Source organism: Pezoporus wallicus, unplaced genomic scaffold (assembly GCF_028554395.1).
Source record: "Pezoporus wallicus isolate ANWC-B61680 ecotype Strahan unplaced genomic scaffold, APGP_CSIRO_Pwel_v1 contig_10790, whole genome shotgun sequence".
Taxonomy (NCBI): Eukaryota; Metazoa; Chordata; class Aves; order Psittaciformes; family Psittacidae; genus Pezoporus; species Pezoporus wallicus.
The window spans coordinates 643,361-659,117 of NW_026640522.1; the positions used below are offsets into that span (position 1 = coordinate 643,361).

General features: G+C 48.0%; 1 protein-coding gene across 6 annotated transcripts in view; it reads right to left on the reverse strand.

The window, feature by feature from the left end:
- The window catches only part of ZNF618 (zinc finger protein 618), a 148,237-nt gene that overhangs the window by 47,728 nt on the left and 84,752 nt on the right, over positions 1–15,757 (reverse strand). For 4 of the 6 annotated variants that reach the window (XM_057419319.1, XM_057419316.1, XM_057419315.1 and 1 more), the window contains 3 exons: positions 15,522–15,617; positions 12,269–12,346; positions 5,352–5,390 (listed from right to left, as the gene is read on the reverse strand). In XM_057419319.1, the coding sequence (XP_057275302.1) occupies positions 5,352–5,390; positions 12,269–12,346; positions 15,522–15,617 (213 nt within the window). The remainder of the gene's footprint in view (positions 1–5,351; positions 5,391–12,268; positions 12,347–15,521; positions 15,618–15,757) is intronic. The other 2 variants (XM_057419322.1, XM_057419320.1) reach the window with 1 other exon arrangement.

The following is a 15,757-nucleotide window of genomic DNA, read 5'->3' on the forward strand; positions in this document are numbered from 1 at the left end:
AAGCGGAGCACTGGAAGTGGCCTGTTTCAGTGAGGCTGTTTTGTCTTCCTGCACGTCACAGAGTAACTGGCTGGTGGCATTGCCCAGCCTAACAGAGCAGGCTTCACACTCATAGCTAGGACTGTCTGTGAGTACTAGCTGTGACTACAACTTGCTTGTCATGGTACTCAAAACTGTTACCAGGGCAAAAGAACAGAGCAAACCACACTGTCAGCAACCTCCCCTGAACTCAGCCAACTCCACTGGCATGCTGGAGATGAATTCAAGGCTCCTGAAATCATCTCTTTCTGAGCCTTCCCACTTTCAGCAACATTTTAAGTCAAATTTCCAGGAATGGCAAGACTCTTCCTCACAATACTAATCACCATGAGGGTCAGGACTTCTCCCTGAGAAGAGGAACACTTACTAAGTCTCTAATAGCAAACCAGACACTCATGAAGTTAATACACCAGCTGTACTTAGACACCTTCAGCTTTTAGCAACTTTTCCCTTCCCATTTTCCTGTGCATTTGTTTTCTGTTTCCTTCCACAGGGCACAGACATGACTCCAACAGCGCAAGACTGCACCCAGCAGAGAGGGACTGGGCTGCAAAAGCCTGATCCTGGACACTTGTGCTTTCTTCCTCGGCCACTCGCCTGCTGGTTGCCTCTGGCAAGTCTCCTTCTTCCCATCCTGCTGCTTCCTGGCCTGCCTGCAGAATACCAACTGCTCTGGAAGTGATCCGAGGCTCATCTAGGAAAAGGCTTAGAAGTACTATGGACTTGTAGCATTATTTGGTATTTTGAAAACAGGTACTAAAAGGCCACTGGTAGCTGAAACTAAGCAAGCGCCATATTAAGTTGCCAGAGTAACTGTAATTCTGCCCTAGGCTGATCCAAAGAAGCAGAGAAACCATCACAAAAAGCAGTAATGAGCACAGAGACAAAGTGCTTACACACTGACAGGTGAAATAAGATTTCATGGGCAACCACAAAATTCACAGTCTAACTCTGTGCTCTGCAAGCCAGTCATGGCTATATGGGAGATGTTCTTGTACTTAAGTTCCTCCTTCCTAGAGAGGAGAACAAGAATACCACCAAATTCCAATAGTGTCAATATTACAATCCATAATCCACCAGCACAGCCCTTGTCTCCAGAGCCATGGTAGCCTGTTTCCAGATCTGTAACTCTGTGGAAGTCCCTACTCCCCTCTGCCTCCTGGGGATGAGACCAGAGCCAAGCTACCAGCACAGAGACCATCCTGGTTCTCTTCCTAACCCAACCACAGCTCCCAGCTACAGGCACTGCCATGGGTACAAGTGCTGAGCATGGGTACAACACTGGCACCAGCCCTGCTCTGCAAAATGTTGTCCCCAAACTGTGACACGTGCACTGAACAGCACCCACTGAAGGCACCCTGCTTCATGACCCAGCACTGTGCAAGTAGCTGCTCACCTCAGAGGTGTTGCTCCCCTAGCAGTGTCCCTGGCCCACGGTCCCTGCTCTGGACCCTGTTTGCAGGGGTTTCCTTAGGCCTCTGTCACGTTGCCAGGAATGCCCTGTGGTATGTGAGCAGCAGGAGGGAGGCTGGGTTTCCAAAGTCTGTACCTCCCCTGCACATGACTGGAATTTTCATGAAGAACAATGGCGCAGATCTAGCCCAAACACCTTCTTCCTGAGGACTTCCAGACTTCATTAGGGACTGCAGTGATCGGACAAGGGGTAATGGGTTAAAACTTAAACAGGGCAAGTTTAGACTGGATATAAGGAGGAAACTCTTTCCTGTTAGGGTGGTGAGGCACTGGAATGGGTTGCCCAGGGAAGTTGTGAATGCTCCATGCCTGGCAGTGCGCAAGGCCAGGTTGGACAGAGCCTTGGGTGCCATGGTTTAGTGTGAGGTGTCCCTGCCCATGATAGGGGGGCTGGAACTTGATGATCTTAAGGTCCTTTCCAACCCTAACTATTCTATGATTCTATGAGCAACTCAGAAAAGATGGCCAGCCTCTTCTACAGGAAGAGCCGGTGACCCCGATGTCAAACTGGCCATCCCTGCCTAGGAAAAGTATCACACAGAAAGCTTCTTTCAAAATGACTCTCCTCCCTTCCTCCTCCCTGCCAGTCAAAGTTGGTAGCACTTAGACAAGCCTTTTTATTAGCACATTAGCACTGTGGGTTGCATTGTTCTCTTCTCTCTACATGTGGTTATTCTGGTCTTAGACCCTGAGCCAAGGCTAGAAAAGTACCTCCCAAAGCCAGTTAACTATGTCCCCATGAGCACATCCCCTCCTCAACACCGAAGATCTGTGTCCCTTCAGGAATGGATAAAAAGGAATAAAAAGGGTGAGGGCCAGAGACACGGTCTATAGACTATATGGCTGAAAATAACCAAGTGCAAGTTTTTCCTCAAGGGAGTCTTCAAAGTGCCTTCTCAGCTGGAAAGTCCAAACACCACTGTCTCCTCTTTAAGCAGGCAGCAAACAAACAACTGGCCTCAGCTGTGTCCCAGCCTCCCCCATGGCTCCCTTCTTTCCAAGCAAAAAGGCCAGGCCAGCCCTTTCCACAGCAGCCCCTTCTTAGCTAAACCCTGCAGACCTGGAGCATGGCACAACACAGCTTCACCCACCATGTCAGTAACTCATCCTCCCACCAGGCCCATTCCTCACTCACAGACCCAGCAGGGCAGGATGCAGACTTTGCCTTCCAAGAGCAAACAAGACCCAGGGAAGTCCAGGGAGCACCACACAGCAACTGCCACCAAACCTCAGATACTGCCATGACCATGCCAAGGTGCCCGTGCTGTGCTCTGCAGAGGCACCAGCAGAGATATGCCCTCACTTGACACACAAGGTTGCCTTCCCCACAACTTTTCGTGTGACCGGGGTGGAGCTGACTCCAAAAAGTCACCATGGAGAAAACTTGAAGAGCTTTTAAAACCCCGCAGTTCTAGTTAGTAAAATGCATGTCAAGGACCCACTGCTGGTCAAGGCAGCTCTTCATCCACACCAGTTTAGGATGGATGCAGGCTATGCCCTGGAGAGAAGCCCATGAGAGAAAACAAGATCTTGCTGTGTCCCTTAAATACAGAGACATTTTGGAAGAAGGCAGCAAACCATGTCTGCAGAGACCATGAACCTAGAGGTTCCCAATGAGATAGAAATAGCAGAGGAGGATCTGAACAATACAGACGTCTGTAATAGAAAGGGTGTAAACAGCCAAATCGGGTCGCAGAGGAATAGCAGGGGAGCAGCAGGCAAAATAAAAATAGCAGGAAAGGAAAGATAAATACAAAATTCCTAAAATATATGAGGAGTAAACAGACTGACAAGGAAACAAGAGAGCCATTGAGTGGGAAAAGGAGAAGAGCTGTGCAGAGGCAGCCAGGGTAGGCCAAGGATTCAACCCAGCCCCACAGGGGAAGGGAGGAAAGAAGGCAGCTGAGCTATTTCACTGCAGCAGCAAGGAGGGGAAGAGGAAGATGACTCGGCCAGGAAACTACAACCATCTGCACTCAGAACAGCAGCACTGGTGGAGCAGTTTCACCTTCACTCTGTGAAAGAGGTGACAGAGCCAGCCTGCTTCTCCACCAGAATGGATGCTGCGCTGGATCTTCCTTCCCCATCCCCACCACTCACCGCTTCCATGCTCTGGTGGCTTGGTCTTGCCTCCAGCTCTTTCAGCTAGATGAGAATATTTTGGGATAGCAATGAGAGTGGCAGGTAAAAAGTGATTCCTGCACAGGGAAAAGGGCCAGACTGGTACAACCCTGCATGAAGATGGAAGCAGCCCCTGCCTCTCTTAGTGCTCCCTGCTTCATCTCCACCACTACCATGGGGGCTTGCCTGAAGCCTGGTGCAAAGCAGCTGCTTATCACTGGTCCCTCCTAGAGTCTTGTTCTGTCTGTGCCTTTCCATTCTGCTCCATTCCCCAAGATCCAGCACCACAAAAGAGGCAGTTTCATCCACAGAAATCCTCCTATGGATTGACTGGAATGTCTTTGGGGTCTGCCCACACAGCAGGCATGAATCCTCCTGGTTTTTCTCCCTCTAACTCCTCATACCTCCCCCTGTCCTGTCTTTCTCAGCCAAACTAATTCCCACAACAGATAAGAAGCCAAAAAGCTGACTTATAGAAAAAAAAAAACATTTCTGGCACATATGATACTGTGTCCAATGCCTAAATAAGAAGCCCAGGATGCACACAGCCTAGCCCAGAACCCAGCAGGGCTGAAAGCAAGGGGGCCAGGAGATGGGCCTGGAAAGGTTCAGGATAAGCAAAACACTGATGGAGCAGCAGAGCACCTGTAGAAAAAGAGACAACAACAGAGGGGACAGAAGCCTGGAAAGGTGTTTCCATTCCCTGCACGGGGCTGAGCACCCCATGGCACTGGGTCAACAGACAGGGCCCAACTGCAGAGCCCATCACCCCCCAGTGAGCACCAGGACAGGGCGCACACTGCGTGATGCTGGGTGCTGCTGAGGTGTTCTGGCTCAGGGCTGCGGCTCTTCACCTGCAGTGAAGTCAGTCCTGCTTCCTTCTGCAGACAGGAAGCCAACGCTCCCCTGCTGACCCCAATGTTCACCTATCACACAAGAGGCCTGAAGCAGCAGCAGTTCTAATGAGGCTGTACTTTCTAATGATTATTTACTATTGATCTGACATTTTACACCCACCCAGGGTAAGTTCAGTGCTTCCAAGCTGCCTCCTGTAACCACCAAGGTTGGTAACTTACCTTTCCAATGGGAACCATGGCTCTCACCTAACACGATCATAGCAAAACCCAGGCCAGCCTGAGCTCTGCTCTGGCCTCCCGCTGCAAGCAGGGTCTGCTCCGAGCTCAGACCTGGTTACTCGGGACTTTACCCAGGCTGCTCTTGCAAACCACCAAGGATGCATTAGACACAACCGCTCTGACCAACCTGCTCCACAGCTCGGGGGAAAGCCTTCCCTTCCACACGCCCTCAGCCTCTCCTCTTTCCACTTTATGCCCTTGTTCTCCCACTCTCCCACCACTGGGAACTGCCCGGCCACGCACTCCCCATCACCCCCTCCCAGGGGCTGCCACTGCCTGGCCCTGGAGCCCCGAGGAGGGGCTGTGCTGAACCCGCTCCGGGTTACCAGGGCGGGGACCGCAGCTTTAGGGTTTAAACCGCCACCAGACTCCATCACCGCAGAGGCCGGCAGCACCCAGCGCCTCCCCTGCGGGTGGCGGCAGCCCCGCCGCGGGCCCTCTCCCCGCCCGCCGCCATCTCCGCGGAGAGGGCCGCCCTCTGCCGGCCGCGCCGCAGCCCCGCGCCCCGCTACATCCCCTGAGGGGACGGTGCCCGCGCCCGCCGCTCCCCCGCTACGCCCCCCCAGCGCCATGAGTACTTACTGCCTTGTGAGGCTCCTTCACCTGAGGCAGCTTCAGTGTCTGCAAAGAGAAAGAGCTGCACTTAGATCTGAAGGACGACTCTGCCCCGGCCGCGGCTCTTCTCTGCTATCGCAGCCCCCGACGCGCGGCCGAGCGGAGCCGCTGCCTCGGCCAAGAGGCACCGGCTCCCTCAGGGGCCGGCAGCTGCTGACAGCGCGGGCTGCCAAAGGCCGTGGTGGGCTCCGAACCGGACGGCTCAAGGCCCGCCTGTTGAAACGCGGCTGCCCGCGCCCCTTGAAGAGCCTCCAGGACCGGGCTCTCCTTTCCCACGCTGTCACAGGGGCCTGGACTCCAAACGGGAGGGCTCAAAGGGACGGCCCAACCCCTGCTCCGAGGATGCCCTAAAGAGGGTCTGAGGGGCGCGGGACGCGAGGGACTGCAGCATCGCCTCCCTGCTGTTCCCTGCAGCTCTGCCGCCATCCTCCTCCGGCCCCAGGCCGCTGGTGGTGCGCGTCCGAGCAGAGGGACCCTGACCACGGTGGGCACAGCCCGGCCTAATGCACCCCAACGGTCCCACTCAGCGGCGGAGCTCAGGACCATGACTTGTATCAGCTCCTGCTGACGACTCGAAATCGCTCATGTGCTCAATGCCTGGACAGGTGCTGTCAACCCAGGAAAGCAAGCATCCTGCTCCACTGCCGTGCCTCCCCTTCACTGCAGCGATGGCAAAGCCTCTGCTAGAGATGGGCCACAAGATCCTCCCCCCTGGGATATTCTACCCTGGTCTTCTTAAGGGGACATAGGAAAAGATGGGAGAAAAAGCTCCCTCCTCTGTAACACGTGGGACGGCAAGAAGCACTCAGTAAAGATCACATTCAAACCCTAAATGAGTGCAACAGGAAAAGCTGCAAGCTGGAAAACAAAACCCAGTGTTACAAGTCAAGGATCATAAGTGATTAGGATTTCCATGCCGTTTTGAAGTGTTTCATTTTCATCCTAAATTGCATATACTGTATGTCACATTATCTAATAACAGAACTACGTTTCAAAATATTCCATCTGTCTCTTGGAATCATGCTTGCATTGCTCTGGAAACCACAGCTGCAGAATGTCACAGCACTTCTGAATTTGAAGTCTGCAACCTTAAGTAATGAACAGTTTGCATTTAATTTCCTTATTTCTTAAAAATAACACAAAGAAATGATTGTGGGTTTGTGAATTTGTACATTTCTACTAGATTAACCTGCCTGATTAGATCACTTTTCCAGGCAACGATATTAATTTGGCACAAATTCACCAACTGCGGGGCCAGATCAGAAACCCTCAGCATCATATGTAAAACCTCGACAGTCAAAGCCCTGTATTTTTCCACAGCTGCTACTTGTTTGAATTACCACCTATCACTCAAGGAAAAAGCTCGCTCTGGCACAATGGAATTCTGCAAAATGCTGTCCTGGCATTCACAGACAACGGCATAAATAAACCATAAGAAAGATGTACTATACATGCACCAGGCCACTTCTGTCATTTAAATAGCCTAAAAAGTACTTTGGTCAAACTTAACAAGATTCAAGCAATGCACAAAGGCTTAAGGAGCAGCCACTCCTGAACTGTGTTAAGAAATGGTGTTTCTCTTAGTCATAAGACAGACTAAAGTCTTCATGAATAAAAAAGAAACCCTTGAAAATCCCCTAACAGCCCACTCTAAATCACCTTTGGGCTGAGACCAAGTAATTACAGCTTTAAAACAAAAGACCAATTTCTGAGAAAGTTGCAAAAGTGAGAGAGAGTAGGGAGGCTGGCAGGGAAGCTGGAAACCAGGCGAGTTAACTCCTGTGGCTCAAGCCACTTTCTGCATCTCCTATAAAAACCTGCTGCAGGCTGGGAAATGTACACAATGAAAAAACAGATGCTTGGGATGCAGCAGGAAGGGCTCAGAACTCCCCAAATTCTACATTGGCACCCAAATGAAACCCAACTTTCTTGAGCTCAGAAACCCCAGCTCTCCTCAGGAATGGTTATCTCATGGTTAATTTTCAACTTCTCACCTCAAAATGATTTCAGTCACAGAACTGCTCCAACTGAGACTCCCAAAACGTCCACTTTGGAAAAATGCATTTTTCCACATTCACAATTTGAACGAGTCATCTTCCTTTTCATATTGTTGGGATCGGGCAGAATCTCGTTCTTGTTAAATATTAATCCAAAACTTTAAAAGTTAAACTTTGAGAAGTTTTTAACAAGTGGTTCAAGCAGAAACTTCACCTGGAGAACACAATCCTACAGTAGTGCACTCAGCAACTGTCATGAGTGATGATGGCACATCAACCCTCAGCCTGCACCCACATGCGGGAAGGTAACACAGAGCCAATCGGTTCAGAGGCAATGCAGCAAATAGCAATGTAAATAAATAACAGAGGGAAATAACTGGAGCAAAATCATCATTCAGCCCAGAGAAGCTTATCTGGGAACAGAGAACTTCCACCAATTATTAGGACAGAGGCGATATATCCTGCGAGGGTTAAACTTGAGCCTTGCTATTTTCTTTCATTGGCTTTCTGAAGAATTCTCCTCCTGGTAAAAAAAAAAATCTCCCCTGCTTGGCCTCAGCCCAGAGGTTTTTAAATTTACTGTTTGCAAGTCTAATGAAGTAATTTCAGCCTTTTTTTTTGGTGAGTTATCTAGAAGTGAAATAACTTTCCTGACTCAAAACATGCAGATGTTTTGCTGCTCATATTGCTTAAATACGACTCAACCATACAAAACAACTTTCTAGCTGACTGACTCCTGAAGGCAATCCAAACCTTTCAACGGCTTGAAAAACCCCACGCAGCTAAACAGAAAGCACTGTAAGCAAAACATTTTTCAGGCCAGGGTTGCATGTAGGCGAAGTGGTAACGTTTGTGGGGATGGAGCCTTCCACCAGCACTGGGAATGCACAGCCCCTCTGCTCCCGCTGAACTCCAGCAGCTCTGCGGGAGGAAGGAGCCGTGGTCCTGCCGGGCCGCACAGCAGCTCACAAAGGAGCCTTTCAGCTCCACAACAACTTTTTTTATTGTTGGGTTTCTTTATTACTTTCTCGGTGCGTTGTGGGGAGGTGGAGGGGAAGGAACGAACCTTTTCACTTCTTCCCTGATAAAATGCAGTGAGGAAATTTCTCACCTACGTTTCTGGTTCTTTGCAGAACGCTTTACATGGGGTTTTCCAAGTCTGCATCTTGGCTTTCAGAGCACAGCTCAAGGGAGCTAGCCCCTTCGAGGCAGCATGTCTTGAACAAGAGCTGCCTCAACCTTTTGCACTTGTGAACTACCAGGAGATCAGTGGGTCCCTGAAATTCTCCAGCCAATGCTGAGCGTCACAGGGGAGGCTCAAGAAACTCAGAATATGCCCCATTTTCCAATAGAAACCACGTGTTCCTGAAGGCAGACAAGAAAAAAAGATCAATCTAAAGAACACAGGTCACCTCCAACACAACTTCTCTGCCATGGAGATCTAATGAGGAGGCAAGTGCAGTTGGTAAATAAAAATCTAGGAAATTTCTGCTCCAAATGATCATTACAAAGCAAACATGATGTCGCCAGTGTGAGACTCTTAACGTGGAGCTGAACAGCTCAAAGGATGAGAGGAAACTGAAGTGTGGCACAAGGCAAAGCAGTGAGGATGGGCTGCAAGAGCAGAGGGTGACCACCTTCCTGCTTGCTGGGCATGAGCTGCAAGGCCTGGGCTCCTCTGCTGCAGCTCCCAACTGCACACTGGGATCTACAAAAAACAGCTTAGAAACAATAAGCAAAATAAGTTCAAAGCAAGAACAACGTGAGACTTCCAAACCTTGCAGCCTGAGAAACAGAGGTTGTGTCACTGAATGGTGACAGTGGGGCTGGCTGGACAGATGGGTTTTCACTTGTTTTTGCCCCTAAGGTCCAATCCAGATCAACAGTTACTGTCTGCTCTCCCTTGGGCTGAGCCTTTTCCATCACCAGCTCTGTCCATCTGCAGGAGCAATCCACAGCTTGGCCAAGGACCATTAGTAAGGTCCAACAGGAACCACACAAGGAATCGGAAAGCAGAGGGCTATCAAGGGGAAGGGGTACATCCTTCAGCAAATCACAAACAGCAGATGCTTCTGCCCAAATGCCCAAAAGTTGTTCAGATGCTTTCCTGGGAGAAAGCTTCTGAAGAGAAGAAAAAGGGGCCTGAGCTTGCTCTAGCTACTGTGATGCTGAGCTGCTGAGCTTACCCAGGATCAGTCAGCCCTTCAGGGAAGGGCAGATGTTACATGACTGATGGGTGGCGCAGAATTCAGAGAAACCACAGCTAATGCTCAGAAAATGCATCAGGCAAAGAGGGAATGCCAGGTCCTGCCCTGCAATACAGCTCCTTCCTTGCCCAGCCAACAAAAAATGACTGAAAGAGTCAGGATCTGAGGTTCTGGCAGCTGATAATTGTGTGTAATAGGCCGAGGGAGCTCAGTATTCAGCACTTCCTGGAGAAGCAGACGTAGCTGGCTTGCCAGTGCTTGGGGTTTACCCAAGACATGGACTAAAGGACACGGGAAAAACATGCAAAGTGTAGGATCAGGATCACATCCTCAGTGGACATACAGCCACCAAGTTTGTTACGATGGTGCAGCACCAGCCACTTCTTTGATATGAAACCTTACATACATGTGGCTATACAAGCATCTTCCACAAAAATTCTTTTCAGTCCTGCAGCCTTATGCTATTTCCAGCACTGTTGCTGGTACAGTTCCATGTACAATCCCCACTGGATAACATCACATAGATATTTCCTCCATATAATCCTCCTTTTTTCCTCACTACACATCACCTGCGCAGTCAGTGGCCTGTTACCTCTCTGCAGACAGGTAGGTACGTGTTCCCAAATGCTTCAACTGCCAACTCAGGTTCTGCTCCTGGGAGAATCCCATTCCCATTTGATTTCTTGTTGTAGAGTGTACCTGAATAAATACTTCATTTTGATTTTTATTGTCTTAAGGCAATTCAAATGCATTTTAGTTGTTACTGCATGCATCAATTTACTGTAACATAAACCAACATTTGCTAAGTTTCCCACCTATAAACTGTGCTTCTCCCCCACTGCTGTGAAAATCACTCGCACGTTTCCACATTCCAAATTTTGAAGATTGCCATCTTCTCTAGCTACACATTAAAAAGGCTTTGGAAGCAAAAGGTAAGTCATGTCTTCACTGAGTTCATGACAACACTATGGATGTCAATTGTACACATGTGTGTTGATGCATCCAGACTGTTTAATTCATAGCTTGATTTCAAGATGAAAATAGAAATACAAATCAGTTGGATCACACATTAGGAAGTGACCTTGTACTAACAGAGTTCCCAAAATTCCATCTGAGTTAAGGATCCCATAGCACTAGAGAAGTAAAATAAAAGCAATCCTTGTCTCAAATCTAAATACTGCAATTATTATTGCAAAACTATTGCAATGCTGTGATGCAAGAGTACAGCATTCTGCATGTCAGCAAATAACTGCTGCTCACCATTATTATAGGCATTCTTTTTCTTAAACTGCAGGGTGAAGTTACTTTGCAGTTACATTTAAAGGACTTTTAGGAATTTTCTTGTTATTTTAAAAGGAATTCCAGCATTGAAAAACAATTCTGCATGTACCTAAGGATACAGAGGAAGCTTTGTGATGTTAAACAGCACAGAAGGAACATGCAACTATGTAATTAAAGGACTGGAAACCTCTAAGAAGTTAAGGATGCATGTTCACCTTGCAGGTGGGCATTTCCCAACTGCTGAGAGCTTACACAATTGAAACTTAACATCCCATTAGCCTTCACTAGTCCTGCAGTTTCAAACTTTCCACTGGGACTTTATGCTCATTTAGACATTCCAGTCAACTGTTTTATTGAGGACCACGTGCTGATACTGGTAGTTACAATGGAGGACCTAAGGCAGATGCTCCTACAAGCTGGACACACAGACTTCAGCGCTCAGTCCAAGTAAAAGGAAATAAAACCACTGAAAAGCTCCTGAGCTAGTTTCAAGTCCCTGGTGTTCTTTGAGATCCATGTTTCTCCAAATTACACGAACTCCACTGATTGTACAAAGCTCTGAGCAAAACTTCCACATTTCTGCAATTAAGCAATATGGAACTGACCAGTCTTACAGAAAATTCAAACAAAGTCACTCCTGACTAAGCAGGAGATGCTTCACACAAACAATACATGTGGGAAGTGACCTCAGCTGACAGTAGGGGTACGGGGCTGAGTTCAACTTTGATTTTAACATCAAAATACAGCAGCTGAGCAATGCCAGTATCTGACTTTGTAACCTCACATCTTAACTTAACAGGGATGGACTAAACCACCCAGCCGGGTGGAAGCATGGAGCACATCAGGGAGATGCCCAACCCTGCGGTGGGCGGTAGCTACACTGCTGGCAAGTGCTAGATGCCAGGAGAACTTGTTGATTTGCAGCTCTCCCAACACAGAGTGATGCCTCGAGAGAGCCCTGTGCAGGTAAATACTGCACCAAATGCAAGAGCTGCCCCTGACCTCAGGAGAAACACTGCTGGAAAGCCACAGAGCTTAGACAGCCCCAAAGTTTAGCCTATGAATGGGCCACCCAAAAGAAGCATTACTGATGAACTGAGAGGAATATGCAAGACCTTCCTGAAAATAGTCATAGAATCCCAGCCTGGTTTGGGTTGGGAGGGACCTTAAAGCTCCTCCAGCCCCAATGCCTGCCACGGGCAGGGACACCTTCCACTAGAGCAGCTTGCTCCAAGCCCCTGTGTCCAACCTGGCCTTGAGCACTGCCAGGGATGGGGCAGCCACAGCTTCTCTGGGCACCCTGTGCCAGCGCCTCAGCACCCTCACAGGGAAGAACTTGCTGATACCTAATCTAAATGTTCCCCCAGGATTCCCAAAGATTTGAGCAGGAGTGAGATACCTCTGTGTGCTCGCACATGGGTCTGGAAACAGTTGTAATACTTGTATTTCTTCCCACATATTCCACACTCATAAGACCCTGAAAAACAAGACAGAAAAGTATACATCACCATATTAGATCAGGAAAAACAGCCTCTCCACATACTTATCCATAAACTGGGGACAAAAGAATGCAGTTTGCAGCAAGCAATTTTTGGAAGGTTCATGAAGATAAATGCAGGAAATCACTATCCCAGACTCAATTCTTTTTTCAGCTTTATTTAAGATTCCTTGGCATATTACCCTGAACTCACATTTTCACTCTATTTTTTTAACTTTGCTGACATGAAAAGGGCCACTCTCAAAATAGCCCGATTTATAATTTTATAATAATGACTAATATTTCCTATGGACAGAAATAACCTTGAATTACTTTTCAGTAAGTTCCTAGTATATGGGAAAAAAAGCTCTTCCACTGAAAAAAAGAAGGCAATATGTTATCTGGAGGCAAAGAGTTTTCAAAATTCCTCAAGAAATGCACAATGTACAAATTTCTCAAGAAACCCACAGAGATTTGGTAAATATCCACCCAGAGGAAACCAAAGAGATACAAATAGAACTTTTGACCTTTTTAAGGAAAAGCACATGACCACAGTAGTCTCTCTTCTCAATTTGTGCCTCTAATTCCAGAAAACACACATCTGCAAACAGTCATTTCAAATGAAACCAGAGAAACATTGCTGGGAGAATCATCTGTAATGATGAAATTATGCAATGAATTTACCCTCTTCTGTTTATTGGACAGGCAGAAATTTCCTCAGATTTGTTATTAAAGTTGATTCAGCCTCTTCCCCCACTCCAATGTGGTGAACAGGCTAGAAATTCACCTTTGAAGCTCTTTCTTACAACATGTATTGTGTTTCTTAGCTGTTCACCAGCAGGTAAACAACAGTGATCCTACCTGTGCTCCTCAGTAGGATGACAGAAGCACTTAGGGAACAGGAGGTGGGATGAAGAAGAGCTGAATCTTATTTTGTGTGAATGTAGTATTTCATAGAATCCCAGCCTGGTTTGGGTTGGAAGGGACCTTAAAGCTCGTCCAGCCCCAATGCCTGCCACAGGCAGGGACACCTTCCACTAGAGCAGCTTGCTCCAAGCCCCTGTGTCCAACCTGGCCTTGAACACTGCCAGGGATGGGGCAGCCACAGCTTCTCTGGGCACCCTGTGCCAGCGCCTCAGCACCCTCCCAGGAAAGAGCTTCTGCCTAAGAGCTCAGCTCAGTCTCCCCTCAGACAGGTTAAAGCCATTCCCCTTGGCCTAGCCCTTGTCTCAAGCCCCTCTCCAGGTTTCTTGTAGCCCCTTTAGGTATTGGTAACTTTCCATGGATGTTTCCTCATGCAACCTTGAAACAATCTTTTCCTGACCATGCAAAACAGTAAAACTCAGGATGAGGCAGAAACAGGAACAAAACATTCACACACACACCTAAATAAATATTCCCAAACATCATCTTAACAGCAATACTTACCCAGCACTACTCAAAGTGAGCTCTTTCCAGGAACAAAACCAACCATGCCCTTTGAACACACTGGACCCATGTTCTGTTTTTCCCTTTCCATGCCCTATTGCTTACAGCTTGGGAAGAAAACAACTCTCCTCCCACTTTGTAGCAGTGATGAATTCCCTGTCCATCCCTGTTAGCACCACTTAGGAGTGCCTTTTGAGCTTGGGAGGCTACTATGTCACTGATGCTGAACAAGGCAATTTGCTACAGTCTGACAGACAAGACTACACATCTGAAAAAATACCCCAAAATACTGATCTGACAGTCAGATGACCACATCTGACCTGCTCCACAGCCTTTTGATTATCAAAGCTAGTTGTATATTATATAGAGGTCACAGAACCATAGAATGCTTTGGGTTGGAAGGGACCTTCAAAGCTCATCCGGTTCTAACCCCCCTGCAATGAGCAAGGGCATCTTCAACTAGATCAGGTTGTCCAGAACCACATCCAGCCTGGCCCTGAGTATCTCCAGGCATGGCACATCTATACACAGATATACATACAGGTATATATATGCATATACAGCCCTCACCCATGGTCGCTCCAGACAGGCTTTTCTAAATGAAATCCAGCGTATCTCCAAGCCAACAGCATTTGCCAGCCCTCAATCTTCCATGCTCAAGGATCAATTATATTCATTGCCAACCTCCAAAATTCTTTCCTGAAAACTATTCCAGCTGGAGCCCCAAAGCAGCATGACCAGAAGACGCACTGACCATCACTTGGGCCCTACCAACCTGTGCAACAGCAGAGGTTCAACTGTACCAACAGCGAAACATAACTGACACCCACCCATACCCTGACACAGCGCTGCACACACCCAGAGCACTGGGAAAAGACACAGAACACAGTGAGAGGCTCTAGGCTGAGCTTTCCCTCTATTTTTCTTCTATTTCTCCCTTCCTCTGGAAATAACCTATAGCACATGAACGCATCTGGCTGTGCAGAAGGTCTTCAAGAAGAGCACAATGTGTGCAATTCACTGTGTAGTGCCTTTCCTCTCCAATACGAAACCAAACCAGTGCTGCAGCCCTTGTGCAAGGGGCTTTGCCTGGAAAGCAAGGGCAGGAGCCAAAGGCAGGAGAAGGACCAGTCAGTCCCATAGGTAGTGATTTTGCATAGATGTCCTCAAGCACAACCTAGGAAGGCTGGAGTCATCTTCTTTGATGAGGGTACCTCTACCCATCTCCTGCGGGGAGACAGCAGTCCTGCCTCAGCACAGCAAGTTTGTGGAGGTTGCAAGGGAGGAGCATTACAGATCTCAAGTCCTACAAGCACCAAGAAGTAACTCAACAGCCACAACTGTACTCAGCCCACCACAATTTGGGAAGCAAATGCACACATCCTCTTATTAAAGAAAGAATAATAATTTGTCACAAGAAATGTGTTATTAGAGTGGAGGAAAGATGAAATGGGAAGAAGAAAAGACACTGCTATGTTGTAAGGCCTTACAAAGAACATGCCTGTGTTGCCTTGACAGTGCCACAGTGGTCATGGCTTATCTTGGATTTGTCCACACCAAGATGTGTCATGCAGGTTAAAGCTGTTTCTAGCAGGAGGGGAGATGGGGAAGGGTTTTGGTTAGTTGGTGTATTCAGTTTTGCCAGGCTTTTCCCAAGCCTCACAGCTGGAATTTGGGCAACACACCCATTGCATCCGGAGTTTTCCCTTGCTCCCTGGTTAGACTTTCACACCCTTCCATCACATACCGGACGTGTATCTCAATGCATGGTCAAAAATCCAGGTCCCTGAATATCGATTTCGTGTATATCCAACGGGAGAGCCACGTTCCACTGCTTTTCCATCTAAATTATGCAAAAAGAAATCAGAAAAAAGCCCTTAAAGCGGATGCATTTCCAAAGAATAATGATGCCTGAAGCCCATTAAAAATTGCCAAGACCCATCTGTCCCTGTGCCTTGCTAACAAGATGTCAGAGGTCACACA